The sequence below is a fragment of the Python bivittatus genome, unplaced genomic scaffold (assembly GCF_059951505.1).
Source record: "Python bivittatus isolate LINGU-HERP-01145 unplaced genomic scaffold, Pbiv_v1 ctg000080_np1212, whole genome shotgun sequence".
In the NCBI taxonomy this organism is placed as follows: Eukaryota; Metazoa; Chordata; class Lepidosauria; order Squamata; family Pythonidae; genus Python; species Python bivittatus.
In genome coordinates, this window is record NW_028277035.1 from 26,980,355 (window position 1) to 26,999,297 (window position 18,943).

Genomic DNA, 18,943 nt, shown 5'->3' on the forward strand with positions numbered 1-18,943 from the left:
CACTTTTCAGCTGTGCAAACGTGCCTTCAGGAGTTGTGGATTCCACTCTAGTGCAGCAATCTGTATTTCAGAAAAGCTAAGCACTAAGGTTTAAATCATTATCTCCTGGGAAAATGAAAGGAAAGTGATTGCAATTGAACTGCTTTCTAGCAAGTGTGCATAGGCCGCACAGAACAAATGAAATGAAGGAGTCAATGTGAGTTAATTTGGATCGATCGCTGGTATCACTGGTGTCACTTCTGGCATGTTGAAGTGAAGTTTATTACTACCAATTGGAATACAACTTGGTCATAGGTTTAGTTAGCAGGGTAAGGAAAGTTTGTAAGAACAGAGAGCTAGTATAGTATAATATAATGGTTAAGGCCTTGGACATTCATTACTCTCCACTCAGTTGCAAACACAATCAGGTCACCCAGGAATTATCTATTGATTTGCTTCTCTAAAATCTAACCAGGAAAGCCACTATGCAGAAAACTCAGGGAAACCCATTCATATTCATCACTGTTTAGAACTGTACTAATCTAGTGTTCACCTCATTAGAAGCCCTCTTGCACCTTGCACCCCTTTGATGTATGACCCTCAGTGGAGAGAAACAGAAAGTGCATCAGTTCTATAGATCTAATTCCTCTTCTTTATTTTGTGAGGGGTGGGGGTATCCTCATCTAACTCAACCTTCAAATAATAATAATAATAATAATAATAATAATAATAGTAATAATAATAATAATAATAATAATAATATTCTGCCTGCTATTTGAGACCATTAGATCCCCATCTTCCTTACTTCCTCTGATTTTCTTTGCACAGAGTCATGTTCTTGTTTGTATTGGCCTGTGGAGGCCAAGGAAACCACCAGGAGATCAACCTCACTTTCATTTCCCCATCATAGCCCTTTCCCTAATATCTGTAGATAACAACCCCCACCTTGATGCTGAAAAAAACAGCAATAATGAAACCATAGGAGAAATATCTAAGAAATCATAAAGAACATCTTGATTCATAGCAGACATATGAAGAATCCTCTTCTATTACCCTTCTTACCCCTTCAGTTGGGTTAGGCAACATCTCTGGCAATTTCCTATTCTAATTCTCTTTTCTTTCCTGACTAAACAAGAGATTAGTTTGATAACATTTCATTTATTCTCTAAGACTGTTCAACCTTGCATGTGTCCATCTAATATCACCCTTTTATCTCCCTTTTCCATCACCATGTGGCTTTGTGGCTGATCTTTCCCAATTCTTTTACTTTAAGGCAAAATGTATCTTGGTCTAACCCACTTGTTACCTAAATAATCTGAATAAGCTATTTTGAAATAAACCATGTATTTAATTGCTCTAAACTTTCCATTGGGCACCATAGCTCTTCATCAAAGATCCCCAACATTGATTTTGGGGATATACACGTGTACTGGTACATGTGAGTAAATGAGGAGGCATAGTAACAGTTTGGATATGAGATATAAATGAAACTATGTTCATTTGAAAGTAGGGTCCATTTGCGGAACTTATATCTATGCAAGTATGATTACAATCAGAGCCTAGTCTTTCAGCTATAAGAAATGGTTGGTTGCTCAGTTTCATTCGAAACCATTCAGTGGCAGTTGCCTATGTAAATATGTCCATCAGATCCTTCTCTGAGAACAGGGATCAGATGAAATGGTTCACTGAGATGTCCTCCCCAAGATATGTGAGATGATCTTCATTCCAGTAATGAAATATATGGGTAGTTGCAACTTGTAGTTCTCTAGTTTCATAATATAGTTGCTGTCATTAAACTACCATGGCAGCAGTAGTGTCAGTCTTTAATATCTTATTGTTTTGTTTTGTTTTCTGTATTGAATGATTCAAAACAGAAAATAGCATTTCCCCCTCACTGGTGGAAAAACATTTACATCAGTATGTGGTTGTAACTAGGAAATGTATCAAGTTAATGGTCTAGTACATTATATATTCTACTTCCTTTGTGGACCTTTCTCACTTAAAATTTTGTCAGTAACAGGGAAATACAAAAGTCAAAACCCACATACTTTTTTTTTACATAAAACAATGTAAAATAAAAACAATGACTGTTATATTTGTCAGAGTCACAGCAGTTTTTTTATGTATATTTTCTATTCACACACTTCAGAATATTGCCAAGTAACCTCACCGGGGAGACTGACAACATGTAAGTACATGCATTCATGTGAGACCATATTGAATGAAGTCTATACTGCATTAAGAACATTCATTTTTAAACACCTTCCAGTAAAATTGATCCATTTTAAAACTTTTTCTTCTTTTTTTCCAGTGTTGCTGTTTTGAGTTCATTCATTTAAATCCACAAGTACACACAAAATAACCTGTAAACAGTTTTGACATGACACTTATATACAAAGTGAACCACGTAAGAAAAAAAGTCAAAGAGGTAATTCAGTGGGTATCACTTGATACAGAGCAAAGTGCAACAGATCTACTCAGCCCATCAAATCCATGAATCGAAGTGCTCACAGGAGGTTGGGGAAGGGGGAGAATTAGTAACATCAGCAAGGCCCCGTATAGATCACAATATCACAGAAGTCACAAAATAAACATCAATTCCTGTGTGTCCACTGTGAAAGTATTGCACTGTATATGCATTTTGTTATTTGTGTATAAATACCTATGTAGGAAATATCAATCACCAATATATGATTAGAGAGCATTCTGATTTTTTTTAAAAAAAGGAAGATTCGTATTTTTTCTTTCTTCTCCATGTGAAATGCTCTCAAAATTTATGCCAAAGTCTACCACTTCAGATGAATTGTAGCAGCAGAAATGCCAATTGGATGTGTGAGGAAAATTAAACACTGAAAATAACAATTTTAAGGATCCAGTCCTTCCTCTTATCATAGTTAGCACTTACTTTACTCCTTACAATTCATTCTGAAAGTTTACACAGATCTTATACAGACAACTTCCATTATTTCAGTGGCCCATTGATAGCACAACCTGGTAATACTTGCACTACTTTTGGTCTTCTTTTTAAATTATGGTAGCATCTATCATCCAAGCCGTTTTCATCTGATCTTATGAGAATCTGAAATAAATTGGGAAGTGTTTGCCCCAAAGTTCTTGTATATGTGCTTGAAAACATCCAGAAATCTTTGTTACTGGAATGTTATATTGTAAGAGATCACTTATGCTATCGGTCCAATACCATGAACATGTCTCTGGTATAAGCCCAAGTGAATATAGTAGGAGCTGATCCTAACTAGAGATGCTTAGAATTGGACTGTAAAAGGAAAAGACACACCTGCATTTCTTAACTTCAGCTGCTAATTGTCAAGGTCTACATTATGATTATAAACAGTCAACATACTTAGAAAATCTACCTTCCATGGTAATGTAGAAAATTCCTTGCACAAAAATTAACAATCCAGTATTAATTACAAAAGCATAGGTGTAAGTCATACTAAATTTAGCAGGATTTATTTCCACATAAGATGAGCTGTCAAAGAAACCTCTCCTTTAATAAATTTCACTAGGTGTTTCCCAATTATAGTTTGGCCTCCCTTGAAATTCTTCATATTCTTTTCCTGAGCAGTAGCACCAATTTCATTGTGAAATATAATTGCTGTGAAACTCAAATGGCAGTTCTAGACTCACATGTTATCAATCTTTCCTACGGCACAAAGGGTTTCTTCACCAGCCTAGCTTCCTGCTAGGGTGACAAGAGCTGTAGAGAACAAATGAGAGCTATTTGTTGCCATTTGACAATTTGTACAAGTACTTTCTATGGCTCCTGAATAGTCTAATCCTTCAGTCTAATCAAAACGTGTAGTTTCTCCCTTAGGATTCTTTGAATTGATCAGAATCCACCACAAAACATCCTTTTAGACAGAACTTCATAACAACCCTGCAAATAAATATTCTAGTGATAGCATCTCAAAGTATAGCTGCATATTCATGACTGAGAATGGGAACTATTGAGAAAGAGTCAAAAAGAGAGAAAAAGAGAGACATTGAAAAGAATAGAGGTCACCACTACACTGGTTCTTATCTAACACCCATTTCTCCAGGTCTAGCTTTCTGAACCAAGGTATCTGATTCAAGGAAAAAACATGCAGCTGTTCAATCTAGCCTGGCTTTACTGATTTTCACCATGGCATTCAAAAATGTTCTCTGAAATCTTTAATAAACATGAAATATATTGCACTCTTAAATGATGTCTCTGATTCAGAAAAGTGAATGCTTAACAACTAGAGTTGGGTAGAAAATTGCAGGCTGCTCACCAGCTCTGTCTTAGCAATGGGGAATAAAATCCTGATGGATGCTGGGAAGCCTGCTAGATAGAGATGATCAGGGAAGATAAAACTGACAGCATTAGATCCAGCTTCTGCTATCTCTCCTGAATTAGATGATCAGGTGTTTGAAAAAGATGTACCAGAATGCTCATCTGGCAGTTGGATTGGGCTAATATAAATTTGAGCATGCCATTTTCCAGACCGCTAATTTATACATAGAAAGGGTCTCCCTGGAACTTCTTAGCTCAGCCTACTGGGTAGCCTTCCTCCAATACTGGCAGAGATTCAATGTTCAAAGGAACCAGCCGTATTTTTATGGCTATAACAGAATCAAGAAGAGGAGAACAGAATTATGCTGAAGTTCTGCTCTCGTTGGCAGATTTGCATCTTCTTATACAAAGAATTCTTGTTATTTTGTTTGTCAAAACAAATTTATATTGCCTGTCATGGAAAGCATCTCCAGGAGATGGCTCTTTTAATTCAACACAATTGGCTGCATGAACACACACATATACATCAAGAGTCAGTTGGCACAGAAGTGATAGTAAATATATCAATCAAATCATGATGCAGAGATTGGTGAGAATATTGTTTTGTGTACTTAAAAAAATGTTCAAAAGTTGAATATTTATAAATGGAATTTAAAAAGTAGTGTAGGAATGTAAAACTGATAGATGCATCAACCTAGACAGAGGTCTTTGGATCCTTAGCTCTTAATCTGTACATGTTATTTTATTCCCAGTGTAAATAAATAGTTGTGAATGAGGATTGCCAACTCTCTCTCTCTCTCTCTCTCTTTTTTTTTTTTTTTTTCCTGAGAGGTCCCTCAACTTTAATAGTGCAATAGGCAGATACAGCAGAGCTAGGAATAGCTCTGCCTGTGGAATCTAACCAGTACAGGCAGGTGAATATTTCATTTTGTTTGTCAGTCTTTAGAAGTGAGAGGAAATAGAGCTGGAATTTAAGCACACAAATGAAAGCAAGTGCACGAAAAAGCAAATCTAACAGATTTGCCCATTACTATCAAGGTGCAGTTGTGCATTTTTCTAGTATAGTTATTTACAATAATCTTCCTTTTAGTTATGATTTAAGAAAACTGTCCTTTGTTTTTCAAAAACCTCAAAACTAAACAAAGAAAGGTCCATTTGGAAACTGAAATATATTTTTTAAAGTTGTGATTTTTTTCACCTATGGATCAAAGTGAGCAATATGAGGAGAATAATAATGATAACATATTTGCAGCCTAAAGATTTCTTTCTTTCATACAAAGAAGCAGTTGGACAACCTTCTATCTACTGTATCACTTGGACTTCTGTTTTACTAAGATGCAACCTTCATTCACTTCACCCAGCATCTAATTGATGCTTAAACAGAACTACATGTTATAGGGAAAAAATAGATCAATCTTTTAATATGTTTTCCTAACATTAAATTGGGAAATGGTGATAAGCTAAAAGAGCACCATTCATTGCATGATGATATAAGGCAGTCTTTCCCAGGTGGGACTCCTCATGGCCTTTGGCATGCACGGTTGACAATTCTGGGAATTGTATTCCCAAAGCATTTGAAAAGCACTAGGTTAGAGAAGGTTGATATAAGGCAAGAACTGGTATTTTCAACCATGTCTAAAATTCCTGGCAACCTACAAGAACTAGATATTCTTTTGGATATGGATATCAGGTATATTAAATTATAGACTATATCAAAAAACAAGTGAGCATCCTTCCACTCACAAGAAGGTCTTTCTCTTTCTCTTTTCTCTCTTGTGATTTCATTATCACTTTTCCTCTCTGGAATGGATTTGAGAGCTATAGCAAGAAGAAGATGGGGACACTTCAGCAGTGGACACTGGTTATTGATACAGGCACTGGATATCACCCAGAGGTCTGAAGTACACCGCAACTAGGAATGCTTTTCACTTGTTCTGGGATTCTAGATTGTCATTCTTGAAGTTCTAAAGCTATTTTATTGTTAATTGAAATCCAGTTTCACGGAAGTTGCATGGTCTAAAAATATTCCTACTGAAAAAGAATGGGAAAAAAATTCTTACCATATTATTTGGAACCAATAATCACTGTACTGTATGTGGGGATGTTTTATAACAACTGCTGTTACAAAGCTCCGTTATAATTTGGCTCTTCCAGTGCTTCAGAACTAATGAAAGATTCCAGAGAAGCAGTTCCAGAACAAAATTTGCGGTATAGATTACATCCTGTCTGCTTCATCATAATCTCTTTGTAATAAAATGTCAGTAACCTTCCTAAACTGAATGCTTTTCCATTTCCAGCAGTATAATTCATGCTGGCTTAGATTTATGGGAATTTAAGCTCAACACATCTGGGGAGCATCAGGGTCAGGAAGGCCAAGTAACAGTATAAGAAAGGATCTGACTATTACATACCCAATCATTTGTCTGAAGATGTTTAATTAGCATGGGTTTTACACACACTTTATAAACTCACCTTTGACTACATGGAGATTTCATTTCAACCCAATTATTTCTTCTCACACAGAGTTCTCTTGCCTGTAAGGTTTACCTGTCTATTTCAGTACAATGAATAGATGTTACATTCATGTCCTTAGGTGAAGAAGTCCATGTAGAGATCAAAGTATGCATGAAGTTTTGTTTGCATGAGCTATAAATAGTGTCCCTATATAGCTTTGGTAATACTGAATATGCAAACACACAACATACATACATACACATACAGACCCAGGTTAAAATGAGAAAACTATTTCCTTAGTTTACAACCGAATGAAAACTTAACCAATTTCACAGTTACAAATCAATCATGAACCACAATTAAAATTACTATTTGAAATTTGCACATTTCCAAATGTTACAGTGCAGTTCATCTCTTAAATATTACATTAGATAAAAGTTTGGACAAAAATGTATATATTCATTAAAGTAATGTACACAACTCCATTTTATCAGGGATAATTGTTTGCATAATCTGTGTATTTTAGGCAAATTTGCAAACAAAATGCATGTTGGAGATATGCACACAAAATACTTAAATCTTTTACTGCAAAAAACTTCTTTAAAAATATTCTCTAATTTGACAAACAGGGCTTCACAGATTTGCAAAAGTGAGGATCCTTGAGACTCTAAAATCAGCACAGTCACCCATTCCTAACACACACTTTTGAACTTGGCCATTAAATTTTAAGATTATTTGTGAAATGGCCTTGGTACAGGACAATAACTATTTCATCTAAAGCTGGGGAAAAAGACCCCATAAATCAAGTCTGTCACAATCTATTTCATGGAGTTTCTCTCTCTTTTTTCCTGTGGATATTAATGACTTTACTATCTTGTGTAAATGAAACCCAGTTCTATTCAACTTCAGAAAAAAAGATTCAGTTCTTGCTGGATAATATATCATACCATAATATCCTGTGAGCTTTTTTTTTTTTTTTTTTTAAAGAATAAGAAGAATCTTGCTCCAGGTGAGATCTCATAGTTTCAGCCATAATAAGATTCAGCAAAAGAAAATTGTCTGTGCCTCGTTGACAATCCAACATGTAAACTGCAAGACAAATCCCTTCTGAAGTCTTACTGGATGAATGAGCCTTACATTCATTTTTCTCTATAATTTGCTATTAAGATGAATTAATGCTAAAATATCTTTGGGGCTTGCAGTGGGGAGACCTGGGAGCAGATGATACTAAAAAATGACTGATTCTTATCAAGAACTTTTAATAATAGATTAGGCTAATTTCTTATTTTCTGCTATTCTTCAATGGCTGCTGCTCTCTGGTTTGGAACTGAAGAACCACAGTTTCTTCAGAATAGGAGAATCAAAGAGAGCCCTGCTTATATTCATGAGGATTCACCAAAGACCACTATGTACATTTCTGGTTCCAGTTTAGACTCTGGTTCAGATCAGTTTGATATAATGATTTACCAAAAATTGTAAGGAGTGCAAAAGAAAAAAAAAAGTATGTTTTCATCCTCAACTGAAATGGGAACTGGGTGAGAAATTTATTAGAAGTCAGCATAATCTAGTAGATTATCTACATGGGAAGAAAAGTTCATAGTGGAATAGTTAAGTGATCAAAGATGAAGTGAGCTGTCCATCAAAGATGTGGGAAATTATTATTATTATTACTGTTGTTGTTGTTGTTGTTGGTTGCACAGTCAGCCAGATGTTTAGACTGGATTTGGCATTTTTATCCACCTATTGAGTCCTTCCCAAGGACCTGGGATAGGCAGATGTTGTTGTTTGATGGTGTTAAAGGTATCATTGCAGGAATTATTATTATTATTATTATTATTATTATTATTATTACTACAACAACTAGTTTTAGGAACAGTAGCAGTAGTAGTAAAATGGAGTTGCTCTTCATGGATGCTGCTGATTTAAAAGAGAAGAAATGCTTCAGGCTAGGCAAGGCTAAGCTTGCCTAAATGCCTGTGGATAGGTCCAAACCCCATAGCAATCAATTAGATTTATGCCATTAGAAGGTTTTCTTTATAGACTTCATTAGAGACCTCCTATGGGTTTGAGCATTGATCATTAAGACAAGGGCACAGTTTGCTACTTTGACCTCATATCCCAGCAGCCAAGATTAATTAGAGAGGGAAATCCAATATTGCCCCTCCCCAGCCCAAACTCTTTAATGACCTTTTAAGCTCAGATATTAATGAGGCAAACATGGGACATGAATATGAAGATGTCAAATCTCAGTTTAATATTAGAGATTTCAGACCCTTGTTCCCAGCGACTGTTCTGGCACAATTCAACTGCCCCTTTTCCACTTGTAAACTAACCTTTATTGATTTCTTTTCATAGCTTTCAGGACTTCCATATGCTTATTTTAAAGCTATTTATTTCTTATTCTTGCTCCTTGTTTATGTTGTTGTTGACCTGGTGAGCCACTTTGAGTCCACCTAGTGGGAAAAAGTGGAATATAACCTTTGAAAACAGCATTTTATTTATCTATTTGACTTATGCCCCCATCCCAAACAAGGATTCCTAGTGCATACCAGTATATTGATTATTCTAGTTTCCTAATTGCTCCCATTTCAGGATACCAACTTCCAGTTTAAATCTGACTAGTAATTTTTTAACATTTTTAAAAGGTTTTTTTTTAAGTTTTACAAGTTGATGAGTTCACAAGGAAATACACACATGCACACATATCTGCATTTTTCCTGTATTGTCATATGTTGGCTGCATTCTTTCTTCCCTGATGAAATAATTAATAAACTTAATTATGCATTCTTAAATAATGAGGCCAGGTATGTTGCAATGCATTATTTTTCCTTAAGGTACTGATATCATGACAAACCTTCTTGGCATGCTTCCTATCCTAATTTTATTTTGTTAGTCATGGCAAAAAATGCTAACATTAGCTTAAGTCCTTTTTTTATAAGACACATATGCAAGAATCTCCCAATGGTACAGACCCCTGAAGCTTGCAGATATGCATGTATGAACTTTCAACCAAAATAGCAATAATGAAAACAATAATGAGAATATCACTTCAACAATGCTGGGTGATCCTGTGAAGATGGTATAACTTACTACTGAAGAAGTGGCAATGTTCTAGAACTACAGTCCTCATTAGCCCTAACCAGCATAGCCAACAGTGAGAAATGCTGAGAGGCTTAGTCCAGCAACCAGAGATCAACAATGTGCCCACCTTTGGATTACAGTGTTAGATAATGAGGTCCAAATTCAAATCTCCTTTGGCATGGCCGGTCCTCATCTCCTAACTTACTAAAGGATAGAGGCAGATGGAATAACCATGGATGCTACAAATGACTGGAGATTAACATGGTCATAATTTACTGTAATATTGAGATGTAACCTGGTGATATTGAATCATGGTAAGATTTTCCACTCTGAAATCTTTGTGTGTCTGTGTGTATGCACTCATGAGTGCACCTGTGTGTTGTGCAAGAGGAGCTGAGATGGCTCACAAGAAAGAAAGCTGTTCAATTTTAGCTGCTCTTAAAAGCAAAGTCTTTAGACATTTACATGGGTGTGCATCCCACTGAACTCAATGGGACTTAGTTTTCAGTAGGTTTGCCACTGTTAGTTAGAATATAGCTGTGTTCTATATGCAGAAGAGCTACTACATTTGACTGAAAGGCAAGTTTGGCACTAGTTAATTATCTTTTCAGATTCTCTCACAACTTTGTCTTCATCAATAATTTACTTGCCAAACCGTGGAAGAAAAATTGTATTTATAAAGCCAGGAGACATGGCTTAAGTCCTGCTCAAAATAATTTATAAACCCTGTATAGTTGAAATTAGTATTGTACCAGACATTCCATAGAACAGTTTTCTTTTGAGATGCTGGAAGATATTGTCCAAAGTACAGACGATAATACATCTTAGGCTTTTCAGACAGATTTGAAAGAGAGAGAGAGAGAGAGAGGGAGGGAGAGAGGGGGGGGGGAGAGAAGGAGAGAGAGAGAGAATGGTTTCCAGAATGCCTGGATTTAACTCACTTTAATCCAATTATCCCCCACTTAATTAAATCAACATAAATCCAATGTGTCTGGTATAAATAGTTGCTTTAACAGGTTGTTAAAAATGTTGCTAATGCTAAATATTGCTTAACATAAGTGCTTCCATACAATTACAAGAAAGGAGAGACAGACTTAATTTGTGACAGAACTCAAGTCAGGGTTTCCCCAGGATGTGGAAACTGAATTCAGATTCCCCAGTCAGCCATGAAACTCATTAGTTTACCTCGGAGATGGGGGATTATCATATTCCTACCTTGTGGTGTCAGCTTTTTGGAACAAATGTGAGATAAAATAGCTAATAATAATAATAATAATAATAATAATAATAATAATAATAACAACCACCACCACCACCACCACCACCACCAAAACAAACTGAATCTTTAAAATAAATCCATTCAAATCCATGGGACAACTTAAATTTGATTGATTTCATTGGTGTAACTCAAAGAATGACTACATATGTATCTAATCCTATCAGTATCATTATTCAGAACTGTATTTATGTCATAAAATTATTGAAGTATGATTAGACAAAATAAGAATTATCTGCATCTATATAATATCCTTTAAGTTTCCATGAGGAAACTGCTACTTTGTCTGGTGCTTAGATGAGAGTCAGCTGTTTAGTCTGAGCTTTCAACCCTGTTCTCACTGGGGAGTTTCTTCCCGAAATCACACCCATTTCCACAACAGAAACATTAGCATCTTGCTCTCATTCATTAAATGCTCTGGATGCAGAAGATGCTCATAAATGAACTTTGTTTCCTTCAAGGGAATTTCTAGAGTGCCAAGCAGGCTGTTTCCATTAGCTGAGTGCCTGTGGACTCTTTTCAATTTTTAATTTCATCTTCAGATGCATGCAGCCAGAGTGGTATGTTGCCTGTCACTGGGACAATCAATTTCTTGCACAACCACAGTGTAAAATGCATCTTGTAATGTTAGGCATATGATTTCTTCTAATGGCACCTATTTTGAAGGGAACTGAGAGCCTGCTTTCCCCAGGTTTAAGGGGGTATTGGCAGCAAGGTCTGACAAACTTTCATAAATCAAGAACTTAAGCACTTGATACTTGCTCCAGAAGGAGAAGGAAAAGAATCTACATCCTCTTATTTAGCAGTCTGCCTTCTTTTTCATTTTTTTTTAAATCAACCTTATATTTGGAATATATGAGAAGCCGATATTGAAAGGAAAGATAGCTATCCAAAAAGCCTACATTTTACAGAGATGTTAGCCACCGAAACAAACCAAGAGAGTCCATTTATTGGGCACAAATGGCACTGCTCTTTTACCTTTATCTGATATGGAAATAAGTAGGAGATAAAAGATTTCCTGCTTGATTTCTGCATGCATATTCACTTTGTATGATGGCACAGGAACAGGGCTACCAAAAATAAGTTGGTAATCCAGAAAACATGTAGACCACATCTTACTGTATTCTAGAATTCCCATCAACTTCATTTTAGCCGTTGCCCCAGCTGAATCCTGACTGAGTTTTAAACTTCTCTGAATTTCTCAATTTTGATCTGAGCTCATAGGAAAAGAGCTAAAGGCAAAACGAGAAAAACTCATTATGGTTGCACATAAATATCCCATTTCTGCATGCAGACTTCATCTGAGTGAAGAGGAACCCAGCTGAAGGCCATAGGTGGTCTCTTTAAGCTTTAATGACAATTTTTAATGTGAGAAAAGGGGAAATTAGTAGATAATTGATGTAAGGGTCATCACATTAACTAGATTTGATTTTAATTAAATGTAAAGAAATCCAACTTGGTCTGGTTCTCCCCATTCTTTTTGGAGGGCAGCTTCCAAAAGACCACTCAAAGACTGAGTATGACCTTCAACAGGGAAAAAAGTTGTGATCACCTGCCTGCAACTGGACTGCAGCTGTGGATTTTCACATGTTTCTAAGCTGATAGCAACCTGTGGCCAGAGATGTTCATGGTATGCAGACAAAGCAAATTCAGATCTTTCCCCAGGTAGGAACAACAGACTACTCTCATACATACAAAAATTAAAATATCCCAAAGAACAAATAAGCCATCAAGAAGAAGAAGAAGGGAGCAAGATAAATTGGAGATAAATTGGTCACCCAAGGATTGTAGTCAATCTTTTTCAGAGAAAGCACAGTTAAAAGATAGAGAACAGTGGCAGAGAGACACACAAGTATACATAGCCTCTCCTAATGTAAACTGGAACGACAATTTCTTAATTTCAGAATTCTTGGCCTTTGCCTAACCTGGCCTTAGTCTTAAAATAAATAACATTTTAAAAAGATTTCAGGAATGCATGCAGGTTAAAAAGTCACCACCTGCCATGATTCTGCCTTATTTTAGGTTTTTTACCCCCCTAATTGATTAGTGCTGCCATAAATCATAGTGTATATGATCTCTAGCATTTGATTTCAATGTGCAGGTGGCACTGCAAGCATTTGATGTATGTTAACAGCCTAACAAATGAATGCATTGTTATTCCTCCTATCTCATTGTTTACATGGAACTAGAATTGCTTTGGTGAAATAGGCAAATTAGGCAGTATATAGCAATGGGTTCTTTTTGTGTGACTTAACAAATTATCATTATTCTTTCCATTCTTCCATCATCCTATTCTCTACATTGTAACAAGGTGATTTTCCTTGCCAAAGCCCATTCCTATAGATGATATTTTCGTAAAAGTTCAGATTGCCAGGGATGTTTTCGTTCTGGAAACCTGTCTGGGATTTTGATTTTGAGGAAATCCTGGATGCATTTTTCTAATTCTTCCTCAATTGAGAGCTTTTCTTTCACTGCTTTTTTTTTGCTAGAATTGGATTCCCTAGAGCCAGAGGTCAGAGTTCGGAGCAGGTCACTTTTCCTCCGGATTTCAGACTGTTGAAGGAGCTGCACAGGACCTTTCTTGATTGGTCGATCCAGAGTCTGTATATTGGATTGGCGAGTGACTGGGCCACAGATGACAGTCTCTTGAGGGGAGCTGGCTTCTGATTGGCTGTCACAGCTAGAGGTGGAGAGTTCATTGCAGGATGTGCCACTTTCACCTTCTTTATCACCTTTGCCATTTTTGCAACAGCAGTCACAGTGTGATGATGACCATCGTGATGGTTCACCTGGGAGAACAAACAAAGGGAAAACTTAGACCTGGAATGAAATGCAGCTTTTTTTCACCTATTAATACATTTGAATTATACAGCACTGAGTTCACCTAGGATTTTGGAGGCAAGATAAAGAATATATATAAAAACAGTGAAGGAAATAGGAGGCAATGCAGCTTCAGAACTGTTTGGGGAGCAGGAATAAAGAATTCATCTGGAGGGCTAGGGAAATTGGCTCATCTATCTTACTCCAGAATATGCAAGATGGCTTTCAAGTTTTACAACTGTTTGTATCAAATTAGTAAAGGAATCAGAAACTTTGGGCAATAATCAAGCAAAGGCCTTATTTTTTCACTGATATTGATATCACTCCACTTCATACTAATACTTTCAGTAGTAACACTTCTTGATACATTTGCTGGTGTGTCAGATTTAAGCTAAAGATTGCATTGCTGCAAGGGAAGATCTTAGTGTTTTACAAGAACTTATGCATGCAGGTATTGCGTACCATTGCATTTAGTTTGCACCTAGATAATCATGCACAGGACTGCAGTAAGAAACCCTAAACATAATTGTGAGATTTTATTAGCAATGTTAAAAGCAAAGTATAAATATAAACACTCATTTCTTGCAATTCCTATGGATTAGCAGCATAACTATATTTCCTTCTGGATGAAATGATAAATTAATCATGGATTTAAATATCACCTATCATTAAAAAACAATGTTTTCACTTCCTAACATGTAAGAGTCTTAAGCTTCACACAGATCAAGCCAAATTTAATTGTGGTTGTTGAATATATAGGGCAATTAGGGCACAGATTTGATAAATGCACATTAGGGAAGGTGAGATCATTTTGCATACAAAGGCCATTTCTGTCATTCTGCAACATGCAGTGTGATTTACACAAACAAACGAACAAACCAGAATCAGATACTGTGAAAAAGTGCAGCTCTAACCACTAAAAGCAGAAAATGGGTTCAATCCATTCCTTAGAATTAATTATGTTCTCATTGTTGAGGGTTGTTAAATGTTAATACAAAAAACCTGAGGAGGAAAGAGGATTCATTCCTACCTCGTGGAGAGCCATGAGGAGAAGAGAAGGAAAATGAAGGAAACAGGAAAAAAGGCGGGTTCCAAGCAGCAAAGCTAGGCTGCAGCGAAGCCTCCCCTCTGTGCTCGTGTGAGACAGTCTTGGTTGAAACCCCATATTTTCCAACACTCATATGTAAGTGAAAAGTTAATCTTCACATTAATTTGTACATAGAGGAGGAGTATGCTGGGGATTTATTGTGGTAAGGAAAAAATATAAAAAATATGTTTCTCAAGTTATGGTACTAGAGATGTACCCATCGTTGCATATGGCCCCTGACAGTTTTGGGTCAGCTCCTAGAGGCCACCAAAAGTTGTAACCAAAATGCAATTTCTAATATTACAGGATGGGGGCAAGATTTAGATGCAACTGTAAATAAGTGGACATTTCGTCCTGGCTTCACCCACAACTTTATAGAATATAGTCCTAAAAGGCCATCTAAAGCACGTTTAAGCATGTTTTCCACTTACTTACTTACTTACTTACTTACTTACTTATTTATTTATTTATTTAGTTTTACCCACCCTTTCTATCCATAGGACATTCATGACAGCTAAAAGCTCAGAAATAAAATATAAGCAATTAAAAACACATGATAGTATTAGTTGTACAAATCAAAAGACCTGATCTTTCTGTTTAACCATGAATAACTAATTTGTACAGGCAGAGCAACACAAAATGTACGCTTTATTTGCATGGATAAGTAGGGAAGGGTGAAATCCATCAGCATGGTTGTATTATAGAATCACAAGAACAGCTTCTATACACCCACAATGTATGCTCCAGAAGGACCCCCAAGACTTCACAGCAGATGGTGAGAGTGTATCAGGAGCCTGCAGAAGAAGAAAGTTTGATGATGCAAGTAGAACTTCACTTTTGTGATATCAAATTCAACTTTGGCCTCTTAAATTAAGAGTGTTAAAAACTTGTCAACGCTTAACAGTGTACCTCCAACTTTTCTAGAGTAAATGCCTTTCAGTCATTGGATTTTATTCCATAATAAGGGCAGTAATATAGGAATGTATTCCTACAGTGAGAACTTTTATCTTTTGGAGATATGTTCAGGGACATAAAATTTTCCCTTGTTCCATGTGTGTCTGTGTGTACAATGGATGAGGAAATTATAAAAAGGCAGAATGACTGCATCACTGTTTGTGCCCTGGATGTCATGCCACCTCCCTACTGGTTCTCCTCCCTGACTTTTGCTCAGCTAAAACATGGGGCACCTGATTGCACAGGATTTCCAGTATAGAGTGCCTACAACACTTTAATCCAGATGCCCCATTTTAGATCATCGTGCTTCAATGGGCCAACAGTGTGGTCCTGTTACCATTTCTCACATGCCCTTATCATATACATATCTGAAGATGATTTACAATAATTTAATTTGAACTGTTTAAAAGCATATCTAAAGCCTTGGCCTACCAAAAATTCCAAATATCTTGTTCTACAGAATGAAATCTTTATTTTAAGTATCCAGGTCATTTTTCATATTTCAGAGAGATTTTACAGTAGAAGCTACTTGCAGATATTAGGTAAGTACATTTAAAAAACAAGTCAGGCTTATGATTATTCTTTCTCTCTGTTTCTCCACCCCCCCCCCCCAAAAGCCAACCTTACAGGAGACAAAGCTGAATTTCCAAATTTCTGTTCATTTATTTATTAAACATGCAAACAACCACCCTCCTCCCACTAACACTTTTTCTGGTTCTCTGTATCTGTGACACCTGTTAACAAAATATCCATCATTTACAAAAACAGTTGGAAAACAGCTTCTCTTGCTACTCATTTTTTCTTGTCCGTGATGAAGGAAACTGACAGTCTGTGAATTGCATAGCTAATTTAATTGATAGACTTACTTTGAAACTCCTTCTCTATATAGTCTGGGAGAAAAGTCAATAATAGTTAAATTGGATTTTTAATTTTTTAAAAAATAAATCTTCCATCACAAGAAAAGTTATTACACAGAGAAGCTTAGTTAAAAGCAGATCATAGAAATTTTTGAAAAACACACTTATGAGCCTTATCGATTCACAGTGCCTTAGTTGGAAGATGACATTTTTACTTAGTGGTGTGTTTCTCCTGCTGGAACTATCTAGTTTTTACTTGCAAAAAAAGAACTGATTTAGAGCATCAGGTAACATTTGTTCCAGAAAGCAATCAGTAAGAAAAGACATTGTTATTTCAGGAGTAAAATAATATAAGAGGTGGATGGGATCAGGCTTTTGACAGATACAGAAAGATTAAAAAATCTGTTCTGTTTCCCCTGGAATCTGACACCCCACCAAATCCACAGCAGGACAGAATGAACTTTATCAGGTTTACTTCTAATCTACCTGTTTCCCAGCTCAAACTACACACCTAGAAAGCTCTACAAAAATCATTACTTTCTGGACCAGTTTCTAGAATCAGCAGATCAAATGAAAAAAATTGTATCACTTCAGAAATATGACATTAAAAAGAATTAAAAATAAAAATGCAACAATTAGACAAATAGCAGGATAAATATGAAGGCAGTGTTGTAATCTCCTTTGAATGGGAGGAGTCAAAGGTTGAAGGGTCTGATCCAACAGAGTGTCAGCCTCAGGATTCGGTAAGGAATGAACCACCTGAGGCTGACTCAGCTAAAAATCAGTGGAGGAGATGCTGGAAAGGTCAGTTGATGAGGGTCCAGATCCTGGCTGACTGCCCAGCCCAAGGATGCATCAGGAATTCCAGACGGCTGAGCAGAAGTCCTCTGTTTGGCTCCTTGGGAAGCAAAGCTGTGAAGTCCCTTAACTGACCCACACCTGTCACTGAGCTATATTAGAGCAGCCACCAGTAGTTGCCCTCTTTGGGGAATGACCACACCAAACTCAGGTCCATGTTCCTATGCCCTTCATCCTTGCTTGCATCTAAATCTTGGTTCTTTGATTCTGTCCAGCAGACTATCTTCCTTGGTGACTGGACTTCTGTTGTGGACTACATTGATACCTCTGAACCTGTGCTCTGTTTTGGACTAAACTCTCTCTAACTGACCAGCTCTCAGACAAGACCTGCTGTTTTGTAAACCTTTCTGGAACTTGTGTATATTTGCATACACCAACTCTCTGGCTGCCTTGTGTGTGACTGTTTGCTATTCACTAGTAAACTTTTGCAAGACCAGCCATTGTCTACAAGCTTTGTAAAATGAATTCTCTAGGAGAGAAATAAGGAGTCAAACATTCAAAAATGCCTTCCTCCTGTACCTTGAAAGTTTTGTTGTTCCATCGCTCAGTCTCTTCCTACTTTTCGTGACTCAATGGACATAATTTTGACAATGTTATCTGTTAATATCTGCCTTTTTGTGTAATTGTAAACACATGCTTATATCATCTGGGATAGTATATTGCCTTCTGTCAGCTTCTTTTGATGGCTTTCAGTTTTTCTAAACATCAGGATCTTGCCACATGTTATATATGCAAATGATCTTTAGCTTTATTATTGGGCTTCCAGTGAGGAGTCTGGTTTTACTTCACCTAGTATCAAATGATTACCTTGTGATTCTGCTGAATGCAGGGTCTGATTCATTCCCAAGGATTGTAGCTCATGTACGGGCAGCCCACTGCCTATGGGCAGATGACACATCCTCCTCCCTAGCACTTCACTAACTGCTGATTGGCAGTTCTAGGAAAGCATTACTTCACTTGGAAAGTAACTTTCCCCAGAAGAAAAGTAGGTGCAGTCCAGCTGATTGGCAGGCTGCCAGAGAGCACTAGCTTTCCCAGCATGACAGCAGAGACTCCCCAGAAGCCTCCAATGAGCTCTCAGGGATGTGATATCAAGCTAGGAAGGTGGGCTTCCACCATATGAGGCTACTCCCCAACAGTGAAGAAGCCCAGCAGAGGTGAGGCTGAGGGTGCATCACATTCTTCCAGTGTTTTGAAAAAGGGAGTCCTATTAACCTTGGAACAGGGAGTTCAGTAAATGTAGACAGCCAATTGTATGAAGGTCTGAATAAAGTGCATAGGGGAGGCAAGACCACACAAAG

General features: G+C 36.9%; 1 protein-coding gene across 2 annotated transcripts in view; it reads right to left on the minus strand.

Annotated features, from left to right (window-relative positions):
• Nucleotides 1-13,368: 13,368 nt before the first annotated feature.
• The window catches only part of KCTD16 (potassium channel tetramerization domain containing 16), a 173,106-nt gene continuing 167,531 nt past the window's right edge, over nt 13,369-18,943 (minus strand). The window contains exon 2 of one of the 2 annotated variants that reach the window (XM_088134761.1): nt 13,369-13,855. In XM_088134761.1, coding sequence (XP_087990887.1) covers nt 13,404-13,855 — 452 coding nt within the window. In that variant the 3' untranslated portion in view covers nt 13,369-13,403. The remainder of the gene's footprint in view (nt 13,856-18,943) is intronic. The other variant, XM_088134760.1, reaches the window with a different exon arrangement.